The sequence below is a fragment of the Triturus cristatus genome, chromosome 11, assembly GCF_964204655.1.
Source record: "Triturus cristatus chromosome 11, aTriCri1.1, whole genome shotgun sequence".
NCBI classification, from domain to species: Eukaryota; Metazoa; Chordata; class Amphibia; order Caudata; family Salamandridae; genus Triturus; species Triturus cristatus.
This window is the reverse complement of record NC_140594.1, coordinates 1176892106-1176911529: the sequence shown is the minus strand read 5'-3', so window position 1 is coordinate 1176911529 and position 19424 is coordinate 1176892106. Positions and strand designations below refer to the sequence as shown.

The window sequence follows — 19424 nt, the reverse complement described above, 5'->3', positions numbered from 1 at the left end:
CGGCTCCGGATACGGCTTCTGCATGGGTCATATAGGGAACTGGATGCAGGCTACCTGTTTGAAACTAAACACATCAAAAACAGAAGTCCTGCTGTTTGGCATGACGCTAGGTATCTGGTCTGACAGCTGGTGGTCAAATGACATGGGTTCTCCTCCAACACCTGCCAGCAAGGTAAAAAAAACCTTGGTGTCCTCTTCGACTCCAAGCTCTCCTTTGAATCGCAGATCAATCAGACTACAGCTGCATGTTTTTTAATCTTAAAATCCTAAAAAGGTGTTCCTGTTCATTGAATTTGAACTAAGGAAAACATCATGGCCTTAGTTGGCTCTAGGCTGGACTACTGCAACGCCCTTCTCACTAGCGCGAGTAAGTGCAGCATACATAGACTTCAGGTGACGCAGAATGCCGCTGCCAGAGGTCTGCTTGGGCTTACCCTCTCGGACTCTGCCTCTAAAGCTCCGGCTGAGCTCCGCTGGCTACCTATCACGAAGCGCATCCAGGTCAAAGCTCTATGTATTGCGTTCAAGGCTACACACGGGAAAGGCCCCAGGCAATTGTCGCAACTCTTCAGGCCCTACATCCAGGCTAGATCACTGAGAGCCTCAGGCAGTGGCAACTTGATTGTCCCCAAGATGCGTAAAGTGAAGTGGGGAGGAAAAAGCTTTGCATATACCACCCCCAAACCCTGGAACTCCCTGCCTACCTCCCTTGGAAATGAACCCAACTTGTTACAGTTCAGGAAGCGCTTAAAGACCTGGCTCTAGTAACTTACTTTACCAATCGACTTCACTGCCTGTTTGTCCATCTAGCGCCTTGATACCCTTGGGACTGTGTAGCGCTTTATAAATTCTTCATTTCATTTCATGGCACATCAGGTGGAAAAAGCAGGAATGGTTGTCAGGTGTCACCAGTGACATCATCAGGACACTTGGTTTACATAAAGTAACCAGCAGTGCTGTATTTATTGAACAAAACCCGGTACTTTTATGGTCAGAAATAGTAGCTTATTCAGCGCTTAGTTGCCCTGATAAGGAGCCGAAGCGCTTTCGCTGATGAGTAGCTTTTCATAGCAGGAGTTAAAAATGTTGTAAAGAAAAGATTTTACTCGTAGGTTCGGCTACTAAATTGGTCTATTTTGAGGTTTTGAAAAGCGCTTGTGCTTCAGTGCGCTGAGGCAGATTTTGTTTGAGCATGCAGAGGCTGGAGAGGTAGAGTACGAGGGGTGGAGGGGTGACCCTGCCCGAGACTCATTTGTGACCCCTAATCTCCAGAGTTCAGTTTAAAGAAAGTTTAAATGTACAATATTCAGAGGGGGTAATGGCTAATCTTCGAGCTTTGGTCCCATCTCAGTGGCACATTAGTGCCCATTCCCCTGTGTTACACCCACACGTTCACAACGCATGGATGTACGGGATTCCTTATGACATCATCATGTGCTGTAACTGTATCAGCGCACTGAGAGGCTGCACATACATGTCCTTGGCCGCCATCAGATGCTGCCCGTGGAGCTGAAGTGGACCCTGTTTGCTCCATCATGGTAAGCGTGTTTGTGCTGCACGCTTGCTTCCTTGTCCAACAGCGGCTGGCTCCTCCCCCTCATATTCAGTAGCACCTTGGCACAGTGAGTGACAACCGGCAGTATCCTTTCATTTTGACCTGCCTCTGTGGTCACTGGAAGCGCCCTTGTGTTATAGAGCGCAGTCTAAAGTGTCCCCAGCCCTCTCCTGAGGGCTCTAGTGACTCCAACCTTGTAAACACATGTGCTGGCTTCCACTACCCTGTGTTTCCTTCAATTCCACCAGGTGTCCCGTTCATTCTCTGGTCCTCATGAGACCCCATATCCTATAGAGGGTCGAAACGTCTCGATAGTGCCTCGTCAACCTTATAACTAGACCCTTTGATAAAAGGGTTGATTGATAGACATATGTATACGTGTCTAGGTCGTTTGTTTAAAGCTTTGGAAACATTTTTTCTTCATTTTTTGTCTGATTTGTATACCGAGATCCACTGTATTATTTATATATATATATATATATATATATATCCTGCTTCGGTGCACCGTTAAACAGCGAGTCACTCCTCAGACGGGTGGTGCTCCATCGCGGCGATGCTCCGCGATACAATTTTTTGCAACCGATTCCTGCTTTATACAAGGAAACCAGCACTCACGGGGTCAGATTGCAGCAAGTATCCTTTATTCGGAACGCGCAACAAACAAACGCGTTTCGGAGCATGTCCTTCGTCAGTGTTTGCAATTCTCAATCGTCAGCCACATGTTTTAAAGCATCATGGTTTTAGGCTTAGACACAAAGGAGGGGTAATGCTCGTAAAATACAAGCGCCATTTTGTAGTAGTGTTTCAATAGTAACATTAATGCCCAAATTTCATGTTTATATAAACCTTTAACAATTCATAGTATATACAACGAAGTCGCTTATCATATTGATATTTGTGAACATGATTAATGTACAATTGAAATCCATTAATCTCGCCGTGTATCAGCCTAAGGCAACCACTCTCCAGTGATTGCCTAATCCCCCTTGAGCATTACGCCGTATATCGGCTTGTATTTCAAATAAACATATTGTAGCACAGATAATAGAAGTGTCATTCAACTATATATTTAAAAATCATGGAATTCATTTAAAAACTGTTGGTCAACCTGCTGTCTAGGTCCCCAGATGTACTGTCAATTCTTCCCCACTATTTAACCCATATGGGGTCTTTGTTTGGAGGTCAATGATGTAACGTGACTCTAGTCTTCTTAGCCTTAACACCCTATCTCCCCCTCTGATGTTCCATGGGACACAATCAGTGCTAAAAAATTGTAATAGATCCCTATTACTCTTATGTTTAATAGCAAAGTGCCTCGCAACTGGATAATTAAAATCCTTTTTTGCTATGGCCCGCATATGTTCCGAAACCCGCACTTTCACACAGTGTATGGTGCTGCCTATATACCGAAGGCCACGTGGGCATTTTAGGAAATAGATAGCATGAGTAGTTTGACAGGTCATGGATTTGTTAATTCTCGTTCCTGTTATCAATCCTTGCACTTCATAAGTGAATACTTGTTTGCTGAAGGCACAGGCCTTACACTTGCCACATGGGAAAAACCCCTTCAACTCATTTAATGTTCCCTTTCTTGTAGATAAGTTGTCTAGATGACTATGAACCAGATTATCTTTAATGAGCGAGCTCTTTTAAAGGTGATTAATGGATTTCTTGGAATATCCGCTCCAATTATTATATCAGTCTTAAGTACATGCCAATTCCGTTTCATAATCTTTTTAAGACTGTCTGCATCTTCTGAATAAGTTGTTACCAAGCGAAATTAGTTTTCTTCTTGTTTTTTCTGTATCGGTTTATTAAATAAACCCTCTCTCTGTATTTGTTTTACTTTATTTAAAGTGTTTTCCAAGAGATCCTTTTGATACCCTCTGATTAAAAACCGATTAGGACTTTCTTCTGCTGCCAAGTTGAAATCGCATTCTCTTGAACAGTTGCGTTTTAACCTGAGAAATTCCCCATAGGGGATGCTATTTTTAAGTTTTGATGGGTGACTGCTTGTAGCATGCAATGTACCGTTGCCTGCTGTGTGTTTTCTATAAAGGGCTGTTGTTAATTTACCTTCCTGTATCGTCACCCTAAGGTCAAGATAGTTCACTGCCACTGAACTTATCTCGCCTGTAAACCGTAAATTCACATTATTGCTGGTCAAATGTGTCACAAACTCTTCTGTTTTAATCTGCGATCCCTTCCAAATTAGGAAGAGATCGTCGATGTATCGGTACTATGCCACTATTTCATTTGTCCAATTTTCATTGGTCAATGACCAGGCCACCTGCTCCTCCCACCAGCCTACGAATAAATTCTCATAGCTGGGAGCGAAGCAGGTGCCCATCGCGGTTCCAGATACCTGCCTATATAGATCTCCCTGAAAGAGAAATATATTGCTCGACAAACAGAACTCAATTAATTCAAGTAGCATCCCATTATGTTCCACACATTTCAATGGTCTTTTCTGTAAGAACTATTTTACAGCGTTCAAACTTTGCACATGATTTATACAGGTGTACAAGCTTGTAATATCCAATACAATAAGCAAATATGATGGATGCCACTGTATTCCTTCAATGTGCTTAATAAAGTCGTGGTATCCTTAATGTAAGAAGACAATTGTAAGACTGACTGAAAAAGAAAATGATCTATAAATCTCGAAAGATTCTCTGTTAGACTCCCTAAAGAGGAGACAATAGGTCTCCCTGGTGGTCTCAAACAGTCCTTATGCACTTTCGGAAGATGGTAGAATGTTGGCATGTTCATAGATCTTAAAAATAAATACTCATCTAGGTCCAACATAGATTTTGCATGCCATTTATTTATTAACGTTTGATAGTTCAGGATACTATTTGATATTATTCTTTTGTTGTTCATAACAATCATGATTTTTCAACTGTCGGAGGGCTTCTTCCACATATTGTTCTCTAGGTATAAGAACTATATTCCCTCCCTTATCCGAGGGCTTGCAAATTGTAGTCTCATCCTTTGCCAAATTCATGATTGCCGCTTTCTGCAAATCAGTCAAATTCCTCTTTAAATTCGAAGCTTTTTTATTTTTCTCACGAAATTTCATTTAATTCTTTATTACTGCGTCTGAGAACGTATCTATTGCATCCAACGGCATTTGAGGTAGAAACTGTGATGGTGGTTTAAGCACACTTTTTGGTGCCTCTTGTTCAATGCCCAAACACCTGGTTCTCTGTGTCATTTTTCCGCTTTGATTAGTGTTTTCTAGTGATATTTCTTGGCGCAGCTCTTCCAATACCTCTAAGGTGGTCAGATCATTGTCTGTCAATAAGTCAGTTTCTCTACTTTGGGATTCAAGGAGGAGTGGATCTGGATTTTCATATGCAGGTACTGTGTAGATATGTAGCCCTCTGGACACTCTCTCCACCTCGATGTAATTCTGGAGTGAGGTGGCCTCCCACCATTTACGTATCTCTCCTTCATATAGTCTCTCGAGCTTATTAAATTGTGCTTGTAGGGTGTTAGTCACATGACCTGTCTCTGTTGTTCCCAGACTTGTGGTGACCAACTTATTCTTTTTAAACTTTCCAGCTGCCGCCTCCCTGCGCGCTGTCTCGCTAAACATATCCATTATGTCCTGGTGTTTAGCTGGAGCTACGAACCCGTGCCCCCTCACAAATGAAAGTATTCAATGCTGCTATTCGCCCCTCGCCTTGTCCTGGATTAGAGTCTAAATGTTAAATATTGCACATTTGGCTTACCTGTATATCCGTGGTTCGCCATGTGCATTAATAACATCCAAATATGGAAGAAGTCCTTTGCCCACGTTGGAAATCCAGGACGGTGCCTTCGCTTAATAAATCCTGCTTCGGTGCATATGGGTTAAATAGTGGGGAAGAATTGACAGTACATCTGGGGACCTAGACAGCAGGTTGACCAACAGTTTTTAAATGAATTCCATGATTTTTAAATATATAGTTGAATGACACTTCTATTATTTGTGCTGCAATATGTTTATTTGAAAAACAAGCCCATATACGGCGTAATGCTCAAAGGGGCATTAGGCAATCACTGGAGAGTGGTTGCCTTAGGCCAGAGGTCTTCAAACTTTTGTAGGTTGAGCCCCCCCAACTGAATTTTTTGAAATGTCGGGCCCCCCCACCACCTGACAGAAATTTCTGGAATCTAGTACACTACATAATTGACTGCCACCCGCATATCCCGGGCCATATCCGGCAAATAATGTTCAACGCAATGGGAGTTTAGTGAACTGTAGATTTGTGAGTGGGTGTGGTTAATGACAGGCTTATTACACAGCTCAAAACAAACAAAATGTTCCAAGATAAAATGTGTGCAAATTGTTTTTACTAGGATGCTTTGTTTTACACATGACAGATTGATAATAACACCACCAACATTAATGTGACGGGTGTGCCTGTTTTTCACCACAGAGACGGTCAATCTGTGGATGGATTTTTGCTACTGCCAACGGTGAGTGTAAAAATTCAGGACGAAGGGTCAAAATTTAGGACACAAATTCAGGACAGAAGGTCAAAATTCAGGACAAAACTTCAGGACAATAGGTATGTTTTACAGACACATCAGAGGAGGTCACGCCATAGTATACAAGTAAGCCCAGCCAAATCCAAACATATTCAACCATTTGCAAACCTATCCATCACGTATCCTTCCATCTATCATTTCACTCAACCATTCCTTCATCCATCCTTTCACTCATCCATCATCCATCTATCCACCCTTTCACCCTATCCCTCTGTACACTCATCCATTTACTCTTCTACCCATCCATTCACTCATCCATCCAGCCATTTACGCTTTCACCCATCCAGCCATCCTTTCACTTACTCATCCATCCACCCAGTCACTCATCCTTCCACCCTTTCAGTCATCCATCCATCCTCCCTTTCCCTCTCCATCGACCCTTTCACTTAGCCATCCTTCCTTCCATCCATCCACCCACCCACCCATCCATCTACTCATCCACTCATTAATCCATCCATTGACCCTATCACTCATCCATCCTTTCTCTCATCCATCTATCCTTTCACTCCTTCACTCATCTATTCATCCTTTTGTCCATCTACCCTCCCTTTCACTTACTCATCCATCCTTACATCCACCCTTTCACTCATCCTTCCATCCATTCACCCTTGCACTTATCAATTCATCAATCCATCCAACATTTCACTCATCATCCACCCACTCATCATCCATCCTTTCACTCATCCATCCTTTCACTCATCCATCCTTTCACTCATCCATCCACCCTTCCACCCATACATTCAGCTATTTACCTTTTCTCTCATCCATCCTTCCACTCACTCATCAATCCATCCATCCTCTCTTTCTCCATCTATTAAATCTTTCATTCATCCATTCACCCTTTCAATAATTCATCCAGCCATCCACCCATCCCTTCACTTACTCACTCGCCCACCTTTTCATATTAATTTTGAGCTGAGCCTTTTTGAGAAGAGGCCCATCAAGAACTTCACCCTCGCTGCAGGAGCCATTCCAGGACTTGGACAGGATCCACCAGGGTGGGCACAGGGGTGGGCATGCAGTTTTCAAGTATTCCATGGAGGGGTAGGGCTCCTCACCCCCTCCTGGACAAGACAACGAGAAGACAGGCTCTCTTTCCAAAATGTTAGTTTTGCCATCCCCCACTGTGATGTACAGTACTTAAAGGAGATACTCCAAGATAACTGATTTAACTGATTGTCCTCCATACTTTGTTTAATCAGTGTGGGTGCAATTGTGCCATTTCTTTATTTAATTCCAATTATAGACTGCATGTTTGCAGAACCGAGGTTTGCTTACAATTTAGTGACAGTAATTAAGCTCTGTGAAGTGAACCACGTGCTGCCTCGGGGTAATCAGGGCCGGTTCTAGGATGTTTGGGGCCCTGGGCAGAAAGGGAATGTGTGAGGCCCCTCTAAATTGCAGAGACACATTCAGGGCTGTTTGCATCTGAATAGATGCCCCTGCGCCTGAAGCTGAAGCCCCTCCCTCTCAGTCACCTTCAAGCACCTCTTAACAGCTCATCAAGGGCGGAAGGTGTGAGGGTTGCCATCCCGCTGTTTTCAAAACCTCCATTACGGCCGAATATCAGCCATCAGATTTTCGTGTGGAGTGCGTGCCCCCACCTGGAATGGTGGCGCACCCCCGCTGGGGGGCGCGCCCCACAGATTGAAGAACACTGCCTTAGGCCGATACACGGCGAGATTAATTGATTTCAATTGTACATTAATCATGTTCACGAATATCAATATGATAAGCAACTTCGTTGTATATACTATGAATTGTTAAAGGTTTATATACACATGAAATTTGGGCATTAATGTTACTATTGAAACACTACTACAAAATGGCGCTTGTATTTTACGAGCATTACCCCTCCTTTGTGTCTATGCCTATAACCATGATACTTTAAAACATGTGGCTGACGATTGAGAATTGCAAACACTGATGAAGGACAAGCTCCGAAACGAGTTTGTTTGTTGCGCGTTCCGAATAAAGGAGATGTATATATATATATATATATCTCAAAGCACACCTGGTCCTCGGTCAGTAAACAGCGTCCATTACACCAGCCTTTTACACCAAGGAACCACGAACCACCGATTTGAAGCAACAAGTTGTTTATTGAAGCTGTTTAGTCCTCTTGAAGACGCGTTTCGGGCGTCACTCGCCCTTGTTCACATCAACGAGGCAAGTTAATTAGACCATTTTTAAATCGTGATGCCAACACCCATGTGACCACGCACCACATATAGACATAGACAAAATACTATGTATATACAATATAAATACTTCCGTTTTAACATTTGGATAGTTGTTTTCATTCTATTTCTTTACAAAGAGTGCCCTTAGTTCTACATATTTGCTGATTAGAATACATTTCAGGTATAGCGCATAACAGAAGAACATATTAAAATACATATGTTATCCTTATAGATTTCTATTCGATATATTCTTAGAAACACAGCAAAGAAAAGTCCAGAGTTAAATCTCATGACACTGTGGAGTTATGTAGACGGCAATTGATACAGTTCATGAATCCCATTTCATCTGTAACAAGGCAAAAGATAAAACAAATATAAATATGTATAAATATTTTAAAAGCATTGAAAAGGCTATTCAATAATATTAATAATAATATTGTTGCAAATAATGCTGCCAAGCCTGTCTTCAACAACAGCAGAAGGGCCACTATTCTGTCCTAATTCTAGGACTGTGTTCTTGACAAGAAAGAACCACCCAAAGCATTTGTAGTATGTGCAAATTACGCAGGAGTGTGATTGTGCAAATAACAAGAAATGTATTAAACTTATTATGGTGCTTGTATATCTAAAAACAGCAAATATCAAATTATCACATTGTACTGGAATATGCCATATACAAAAAATGTCATAGCATAAAAGATCCAAATGTGAGAAGTAAAAATATACAGACACCATATAAAAAAATCGAAAAAAAGGGGAATGGAATGTATGTACACAGAGTATATATGTGAATATAAAAACACCGGACTTAAAACGGATATTGAAAAATTCATGAAATTCTAAAGTGCTAGTTTATAGAAAGTTGTGTAAATCCTCAGTATTATTTAAACCGGATGGGAACTTAGTATCAAGTTCCAGAATGAGTTTGGATTCCAACTGTCTGAGGGCTTTTTCACGGTCACCACCCCGACGTAACTTGGGGACGGCGGCTGCCACATAATAATTTAGACAACTAAGATCATTGTTATGCGTCGATTTGAAATGGCGAGCCACTGGATACGTGCTGTCGTTATTGACGATGGCGCGTAGATGCTGTAATATCCTAACATGCACCTGCAACTTCGTACTACCTACATACCTTAGTCCACAGGTGCATGTCAAGACATATACCGCAAACTCAGTTTTGCAGGTAAAATTGCCCCTAATGGCTATTTTGTCTGGACTAAAAGGGGGAAAATAATGTGTAGTATTGGTGCCGAACTTGCAAGCCCTACATGTAGTACACTTGGTAAAGCCATTTTTCGGCTGTAGCCACGTTTTGGCTGTAATTAGTTATATATATATATATATATATTAAATGGTTTTCTTCCTTTTCACTTGGGACACTTTGTACATTTTATTTGTATGTCTCAGAAATATATATTGGGTATTACAAAAGCTATTGGATACATGAGACCCGTTTGTATGGCTCTTTATCTACATCCCATCACAAATTAATTTTTTCTATTCTGCCTCTGCTTTATCATGAATACATGTACAAGTCCAATGAGAACCGCTGTTGTTGACAATATTACAATCCTGGCAGGCGCACAGAAGCGCCGGGAGCATCTGGGCACACTGACCCGCATCCTTATGGGGTCACTAAAGCTCTATCAGAGCATCCGAGGAGCCCCATTATAGGTGGCACAGTACAATACTGAGAGCTGCCTGGCATATGGCGGGGAACCCACTACAGACAGTGTCCTGAAATACTGGGCAGCGTCCTGGCAGAGGCACTGAAACTCATCAGCACCCTGAAGTATTGAGAAGGCCCGCGGCACACCGTAAGGGAACCCTATAACTAATAGTGCCATGAAATATTGAACCGTGTCCTGGCAAGTCAAGTGGAAACCCATTGCAGACAGTGCCGTGAAATACTGAGCTGTCACCAGGAACCGTATTACTGATAGGTAAGCCTTGGTGAAGTTCCCGGAGTGCCGCTACGCAGAACTCCGTAAAGTGCAAAAAAACCTCTGCCGCGCTACGTGGAGCTCCACAAGCAGCAGAGGGCGTTGAATAAATGCGATTCGCAGTGATTTTCAGTGCTAGGTGTTTATCCGCGCTGTGCAGTCATTGCAAATGGCACCATGCACAGCGCAACTGGGCGCTACTTCCTTTTTGCCGCTCAAGTGGATTTTTTACTCAAGCTGCAGCTTTCTCAATGCAAACGGACAGTTTCTCAGTGCGAGCGGATGTGTGCACGCGCGAGCGCTCTAGATGAGAAGTCCGGCCACCCGCATTAAGAAATCTCGCCGTGAGGATGATTTTCCATGCTTGCGCTCACCAACTTGACATTGGCGATCGTGAGTGAGGAAAAATCTCGCCAGGAGGTGAATTTTCCATGCTCACCAACTTGATGTTGATGAGCACCAGCGAGGGAAGCAGAGCAGAGTTTTTCGGAACTCCACGAGCTCCGCGTAACGTGGAGTGCAGAAATCTCCTCAAACTCCGTGAGCGGAGATCACCGCCCAGGGTTACCGATTGTTTGCAGCCCCCCCTGGTGCATTGTTGGCAGCACCCCCCTGGTGCGTTGTTGGCAGCACCCCCCTGGTGCGTTGTTGGCAGCACACCCCTTCCCCCGGTGCATTGTTGGCAGTGTTTCATCTCCTTGTGTCGCATTATTGTTTTCTGAAAGATTTGGTTTTTAGTGTAATAAAAAGGGAAAACAAGTCCCCCCCCAGATTACAACATTGTAGTTTGTTAATCAGTGTTCAGGAGGATACACACGAGGGCATCCACCTTGCTGCCCATCTGAGCTCCCTCCTGTGTCTCACTCTGTGCTCTGTGGTGTAGGGGCTTCTTAACTCCTGACTTGTGTGGACCGCCAGGGCTTGCCAGCGTGGCCCACCTGCCGCTGGCCTCTGCTGGTCACGCTTCTAAATCTTGCAAGAGCAGCAGGGTTGTACGGTTTCTCAAATACATTGATGACCGTTACATTGGGTCATAGCTGCTGCTCCTTCAGTGTGTGTAGGTTGTGGAAGACCTGTGGATTTTCAGTGCTGGGAGGGCACTTGTCTACTTTTCTTCAGGGTCTGCACGTCCATGGATCGCAGAGTTAGGGACTGGGATCCCACCCCACCCACCACCGCCACCACCACACACACAGGAGACAATGTGTCCTCTGCTATCTCATGCGTTTGCTCTACCACTGTTCAGCGCGTCTGCCCTTCTGAACTACGGTCTTCAGTGGGTCTGTAGGCTTCCTTCTCTCCTGTGAGGCCGACGTTTGAGAATAACCCATCTGACGCCTGGGTAAGGGTGCCACCTTTACTCTCCATTCAGTTCCAAGGGCTCTCACAAAGTGCGTGGCAACATTAACAGCCTGCCTAAAAAAACTAACTGTAAAGGTATCTGAGCCTGCAAGTGTCTGACCGTGCAGGTTTCTGCGTCTGTCCATGCAGGTCGTTCAGGTGTCTGCGTCTGCCCGTGCAGCGCGGTGTCGGTCCATGCAGGGGTGTGTGCCCGTGCAGGTGTTTTGTCCTGTGTAAGTGTCTTCCGTGGCGGCTCAAGTCTCCCTTGAGCTATCAGCCACCAACCTGTGCAACATCTGGGACACCTCACTTCTTCCTGGCCCTATGGTGTCTCTTCGATATGCCCCCTGCAGCATTGATGCGCTAAGTACCCCCTCCCACACACTCTTGTCAGGGCCTCATTTCTGGTTAAGATACCTCAATCGTCACCTTCCACAAAGCCCTTTTTATTCGTAAGTCATTGGTAACAAACTTGACAACCTGAGGCGCTGAGCTACTGCACACCAGCGCTTTATGTCCTACCTCGACTGTCTTGACTTCTTGTACCTTGTGGCTGCAGAGGGTGGGCTGGTGAAAACTGTTGACGTTATCACTCAGGGTGCGCTGGCCCTAACGTCACACCACAGCATTAGGAGTCTGAAAACACCTTAACTGCTTCTTAAGCAGGGAACACACCAGATGTATCCGTAAGAAACCATTAAGAGTGTTTTTACTTTATGCGCTTCACAGGAAGCAATCATAATGCACTCTGGGTTCTTTCACCTCCAGTAAAATCTTCTGTGCTATTAAGAGTTAGTGTCTCGTGTGGACCGTGCACGCCGCTGGGGCAGTCGGAGATCCTTTAAAGTTCAGTTAGTAAAACAAACTTTTTATTCACATGTGTATTGGAAAATCTTTGACATATTGTTGTCGTCTTTCACCCATTCCTGCCCTCCAGCGAGAGTGTCGCTACTTTCAAGTTGAACAAGCATTTGCAATGCTATAGGTCTCGCATTTGCGAGAGTTTAAGCTATTGTCATGTACAATGGCAATAGCTCAAACTCTTGTAAATGCGAGACCTATTTCACTTCAAAGAAGCGGGCGCCATAGTACGGGGCTGCTTGACAGTGAAAGCGCGCATAGCGAGGAAAGCACGTTGTGGCTGCAGTAGGAGAAAACCATTAAAGAAAGTGCTTACAGACTAAATAAGACATACTGTGTCACAAAAGAAATAAAAGTGCCAGTCGCCATGAGAGGTTACAAATGCAGACAAGGCGGTACCAAGGAGGGACTAACAACCCTAACATCATGTTGCAAGCCAGCGTTTATGAAGGACAATGACACAAGCCAATGACAAATATGGGCGGAGAGTGGGCAAGTCTTTAAAGCCATGCTCCAATACTGCATGCCTCGCCGCAGCGCATGCGCTGCCCAGGCTCCACCTAAAAAATCGCACACAACAAAAAATTTTAATATTTTTGGGTGGCTGTAGTTGGCAGCAGTTTTCCTAAAGAAGTTAATTCACGTTCGATTGTCTGTGAAAGCACAGCTAATGCTGCTGAAGAAAGACACATAATGGCCTTTTTAATGCTCTCTCTCCATCTGAATGTTACTTCATCCAGGGGAGGGGGGGGCTGCAGCACCTCCTGCGCCCCTAGTTCTAGCACCTATGTTGGCAGATGTGTGAAGAGTTTGTGCCCTGCAGCTGCCCATGGGTATTAAATGCAAGGGGTAGACGAAGTGTCATCATATAATTTTTGACCTTCATGACTTCACAGGAAGTGACCAGATATGACCCCTGACCCTGATTTTTTTTCCAAGAAGGGATACCACTTGACCCTAATATAACACTCAATCTTGTACACCTTTGCTCCTATTCTTATTCATTCTCACTCACTTGCATGCACTCTAAATGTGACTCATACTTTTGACACTTAGTGACACTCAGACCATGTTACTAAAGCTTTGCACGCAACCTCGGCACAAAGGTTTAGGGTGGCATTTAGTATTGGACGCAAACTCCGATTTGCTGTGGATAGTATCCCAAAGTGATACAAAATTCCTCTTTGCGCTGCTTTTCATTATTGTGCATCTAGTGGGCTTTCCATGGGTGTTTCTTGTGGGTTCCATTGGTGGTGCGTGGGCGTTCTATGGGTGGTGCGTGGGCATTCTGTGGGTGGTGCGTGGGCATTCCCATGCAACTGCCCATGGGTTTTGACACACATCTCGAACTACAAACATTGGTGAAGAGGAATTTAACACTAAAATCTTTTGACTTCTCGAGGTAGGCCTAACCAGGAGAAATGTCATCAATTTTGCTTGTTTGCTGCATTGTACAGCACACATGCAAAGTAGGAAAGACACTAATGCATAGTTCTTATACTGGAAGGGACCCCTTCCAGCACACAACCTGTGCTTTAGAGAATGTACACTATGCTGCAAGGGTTTGTGCATCAGCGCATCGCTGCCAAAAGTGCACAGTGAGAGCAGCAGTACACCACATCTTCGAAGATATGGTGCATTTTTCATCTTTGACGTAAAGCAGTGCAGTAACTTTGGTGCAGCGTTGCCTTGCGTCAAAGAATAGTAAAACTGGGCCTCAGTCATGCGTAATATCACTCACTGTCACTGACTCTCATGCACTTTCACTGACAAGTATTCTCTCTCTCTCTCTCTCTCTCTCTCTTTCTCTTTCTCTCTTTCTCTCTCTCTTTCTCTCTCTCTTTCTCTCTCTCTCTCTCTCTCTCTTTCTCTCTTTCTCTCTCTCTCTCTCTTTTCTCTCTCTCTCTCTCTCTCTCTCTCTCTCTCTCTCTCTCTCTCTCTCTCTCTTTCTCTCTTTTTCTCTCTCTCTCTCTCTCTCTCTCTCTCTCTCTCTCTCTCTCTCTCTCTCTCTCTCTCTCTCTCTCATAAACACTCTTGAACCTTCAAGCAAGCACACAACATACAGTTAAAACCATTTTTACTTGCACAGCTTCCACCAAAGTTCCAGCCGAGTGCTCCATTTTTCATTGAACTAATAGTGAATAATAAAATAGAATTCACTATTGGTGTAAAGAAAACGTGATGAAAATAGAGAATGTGGAGCTGCCCCTGCGTACTTGGCTCTGCTTTAACCGCCAAGGGTCGCAACGGACTAGGCAGGGGTCACAGCTGTGACCGCCAGCGACCCCTAAATGACGTCCGTGCAGCTGCGTCCAGGTCCTGCCCCAGGGTAAGTCCACTGGCGGAGTTTTCCGCACTCCATGTTTCGCGAAGGTCGCGGACTTTCAAAAAACTCTGTCCTGCGTAGCGGAGTTTTTCCCTCACTTGCATTCACCAACGTCAAGTTGGCGAGTGCGAGCGGGGAAAATCCACCTCCTGCCGAGATTTTTCCTCGTTCGCGATCATCAATATCAAGTTGGTGAGTACGAGCGTGGACAATTAACCTCCTGGCGAGATTTCTCAACACGGTCACAGTCAGATTTCTCATTGCAAGTGGTCACGTATGCTCGCGACCGCTCGCATTGAAAAACCGTCCGTTCGCGTTGAGAAAGCTGCTGCTCGAGTAAAAATCTATTGGAGCGGCAGGAAGGGAGCAGCATCTGCGTGCACTGTGCATGGTGCTGTTTGCGATGATTGCACAGTATGGACAAGCACCTGGCACTGAAAATCACCGCAAACGGCATTTATCTAACGCACTCCTCCGCTTGCAGAGCTCCACATAGCGCGACAGAATTTTTGCACTTCTCAGAGTTCCACTAACCGGAACTCCGCCCAGGCTTACCCCAGGGCAGGTTTGAGGCTTTTTGAAGATGTTTAGTTGTCCGTCCACAGTGTGGAGCAGCAGCTGTGTGTTCATCGAGGGGGTGGGGGCATGGAGCCTGCCTTTCTTCATGCCCCCCCCCCCAGAGGGTAAACCAGTGTGAGTGACCGGCCAGCACTGACCATCAGTGGGTGCCCCAGAGGCTAAGCTCCTTTCAGAAAAGCGCTGCGTTAGCAGCCTTCAGTGCACTTACAACTGAAACTACTGCTTCCAAACACTAAAGGTGTTAGTCAGGGAGGGGGACATGTGCATGAACCTGCTGCTCTCACCGCATATGTTGAGCACTCAGAGCCGCTGTGCGGTAAGACCACAGCTTGCCCTTGTGTTGCATGCTTTATTTATCTGTCGCTAATCAGAGCTAACCTTCTCTTCTTACTGTTTCAGGTGAATTCTTTCCACCGCCGCCTCCACCTCCGCTGGAGGATTTCGGAAGTTTTCCATCGCCTCCCGGCACGTACCCTCCCCCACCATCCAGCGACATGCCCGTGTTTAATGTGCAGGTAAGAGGATTACCAGAGCGAAGCAGGTAACCCCCTCCTGTTTGACTGTCCAGGTGCACGCCTGATGCATCTTTTCACCAGGGAGCCCTTTTGTGCAACTGTGTGATTCTGTGCAGGCTAGGCTGGTGGCCACCGCGTCATGCCTGCATTACAGAGTGTATTCCATTGAGGCGCTGTTGTCCCGATCACCCTACAAAGGACGTGAATAGGGCACTGGGTTAACGGGGGAGGGCTTAGTGGGAAATATGTTTGCTTATCACTTCCAGGTCTGCAGAAGTGAAAGTGAACACACAAGAATAGCGAGAACGCATGGAAGAGGAGTACTCCCTCGCCTCGTCCTGTCCTGCACTGGTGATATCTAGAGGTCGAAAATTTGTTTTATAGTCCATATTTTCTTTTCAAAATGCTCAGAAAGGAACTTGCAGAGTAGTTCTAGAGGTTTTATTTGATGGGAAAAGCTGTGATTCACAACTTTAAAAAGTGATGTAGAAGAGTTATCAGCCATATTAGTATTTGAACAAAGCTATCTCGCCTACAAAGATTGTTGGTTTTTGTAAATTCTGTTGAATAAATCTGTTTGAGTGTGCATTGACTCAGCGCTCCCTTGTCTCAGCACCTCCTCACTCCAGCGAATTGAATGGATCCTATGTCCTGCTTTCCTGGATATCGGCACTGCTGTTGCCATCGGTCACTGTACTGCCCGTTTGAATTTGCTTATTAAATATTACAGTCAGAGGAGTAGTCAACTAGTAGTGTTGGAAGCAAAAAAACATAAAAGCCCCCTCAAAATGGAGCAGGTTCAGGTGTGGACCCTTCCACTTCTTCTTGGTCTCAGTGGAAGAGTCCACTTCAACTGTAGAAGGGCCAGAGCTTGGCGCACTCCAAGCCTGTGGTGCCTAAAGACTGAATGCTGACGCAGGCCCCGTAGGCGTCTTCATTTCCTGATGCCTTCCCTCTGAAGGATGACTTTAAGATGCTGCCGTCTCTGGTCCAGGTTCTCTTATGCGGTCCCCATATTTGCAGAAAGTGTATTTTCATGCGCCTGTCCTTCAGCCCCACAGGTGCTTCTTCCTCTATAGGGTGGGTTCCAGGCACTATCCATTTAATGTTCTGCCCCGTGGCCTTACATTGGCCCTCCAACTGTTCACAAAGCTGACGGCAATATTGCGGCACACCTTCGCATGCCCGACAGCACACGTATTTCCATACCTCCATGACTGGCTGCTGAAGGGGGGGGTCACTGCTGTCAGTCATGGGCAACCTAGAGTCGATGGTCTCAGTATTCCCCTGTCCTGGATTCTCACGAAGAGAATGAAATCTCATTCCTGAGAAAGCAGAGGGTTTCCTCTATAGGAGCTAGTCTGACCTGGCGGTCTTCAAAACATTTCTGCCACTGCAGTGAGTCTGGGGCTTTTCTAATGTGATCCAAATATTTCAAGTTAAATCCAGTGTTCCTACCTAGATGGTTCTCCGGCTTCTTGGCATCCTGCTTATACCCTAGCCCCATTGGCACACGAGTGCCACCATGGGATGTTTGCCTTCAATTGGCACAGAACAGGGCGGGGATTCATATTTCGTATGAGCCAGTCCGGGACCTACAATGAAGGATGAAAGAGGCAGACTTGATGTGCTTCAGACTCTGTATTTCCCACCTCCATCCAGATTTTGCAGTGGTGATGGAATGGAATGGAAGGACGTTTGTAGAGCGCATGGCTACCCGGAAGCGTCCCAGCGCTAAGAGCTGACACGGAGGGGACAGAGGACTAGAGAAGCAGAGCGGTCTTCAATTGCTTACGAAATGCCATATGAATGGGGACTGTGCGAAGATGTAGAGGCAGAGCGTTCCAGAGTTTGGAAGTGTTATAAGAAAGCATGATGGGTGCATTATCTGTGCTTGGAGGGTAGATGCGGTCACCTGGTCATGGTGGAGATGAAAAGCCTCTGGTCTCCAGCAGAGCAGAGGCACCCTACTAAATTCCTGGAGTTGTCTGCCATCCTGCAGGTCCTTGATCAGAGGCAAACATGTTCAGGTTCCAATAGACAACCTGAGCCCGTGTGGTATTGCAAGAAGTAGTGCTGAAAGAGGCTGCGTGTGCTGCTCCAAGAGGTGCTAAGGCTCTGGAGGTGGATCGACCTTCAAAGGATTACCTATATGGTCGGCCACGTAGCGGGTTCTCTCAGTAGCAGGACAAATCAGCTCTGACACAGAACATCTGGTGGCCCGTGAGTGGCATCTACATCCGGAGATGGTGCAAGACTTATTCATCTGTTTGCCACCACTGACAATACTCCGTGTTGCGTATTGTGCACCCTAGAGTTTGCTCATTAGGAGAGTCTTTTCACCCTCCGTTGGACTATAGGCTCCTTTATGCATTTGCACTTCTCCTTCCCATAGTGCTTACTTTGTAAAGAAATAAGTGGCTAGACCCTGGTCAGGGGGCCACTTCGCTTGCACCACCCATTTCCACGGTCAGTGCGGCCAGTTACAGTAACAACACAACTAACACCCGTCACACTCCAACAAGTGTGACATTTCTGACAATTCCAGGCTCCCAAAGCTAAAAAATGGATTTGGCGGCAGGTATTAGTCATTCATAGAGTATATTTAATTATTAAACAATTGTTGTGGTAGTCTCTGAATGAAAAACAAACCGTGCCGCCATGTGGTAGACTGTCATAAGTGCCGGTGCTGACAATTAAGTGCCAGTGACGAGCACCGGAAACCACCTGCTCAAATTAGGCACTGCCTTCCCACAGTTCTGAAGATGGTTGAGAGAGCCTGGGCTCAGCTTGCCCTGATAGCCCTGGACTAGGCTCAGAGGGAAGCTCTGGTGCCCGTCTTATTCCGCGGGCCAACGGTGCAAAAAACAGGGCAAGATTCTTCCTAGAACCTCTGCAAACTGCATCTCTGTGCATAAAGAAGTGGGTTTGGCTGGTCTGCAGAGGAGGTGGATGTGTTTTGCCTGCTTGTCGCCCATCCACAACATTTGTGTTTTTGGCGTTGGCAAAGGATGTGGCCTAACATGAGGATCGTCGGGCCAATCCTCTTTAGTCCAAGGTTTCTGAATTCACTTCTGTTGGTTCTGTCTTTAGCCTTCAGGGTCTTGCTGTGGGCTCTGTTAAAGTTCCCTCATCAGCCCTTCTGGCCTTTCTGCATCTGCCTGCTGATCCCTCTCTTAATTTAGGTGCCAGTTTTAATTTTTTGATAGGGCTTGCATATATTTGGCCTCTTGCACCTTTTCTTATGCCGCTGTGAGGATGTAACTTGGTCCTGTCGTTTTTGATGTGCACACCCTTTGAACCCATGTGTGCCTGTTTTGGAGGCTGCTATCTCTTAGACCTGTTGCTTACCGGGATTACTTCTGCGAATCAAGTCAGTGTCTTCCAGGTGCTGTCAGTACAGCTACCGTATACCAGTTCTTATGTCCTGGATAAGGTATTGCCGAGGGCTGGGGCATGCTTTTTTCCGAAATTGCTATTGGCCTTCATGTGGGTCAGTGCATCACTCTCCCTATTTTTTCCTTTCAGCTACATCCTTTCAAGGAGGAGAATTGGCTTCATTGCTTGGACCTGAAA

General features: G+C 45.4%; 1 protein-coding gene across 3 annotated transcripts in view; it reads left to right on the top strand.

The window, feature by feature from the left end:
• The window catches only part of LOC146788667 (lipoma-preferred partner homolog), a 774512-nt gene that overhangs the window by 434606 nt on the left and 320482 nt on the right, over positions 1–19424 (top strand). For all 3 annotated transcript variants that reach the window (XM_085635893.1, XM_085635894.1, XM_085635895.1), the window contains one exon: positions 15733–15848. In XM_085635893.1, coding sequence (XP_085492019.1) covers positions 15733–15848 — 116 coding nt within the window. The remainder of the gene's footprint in view (positions 1–15732; positions 15849–19424) is intronic.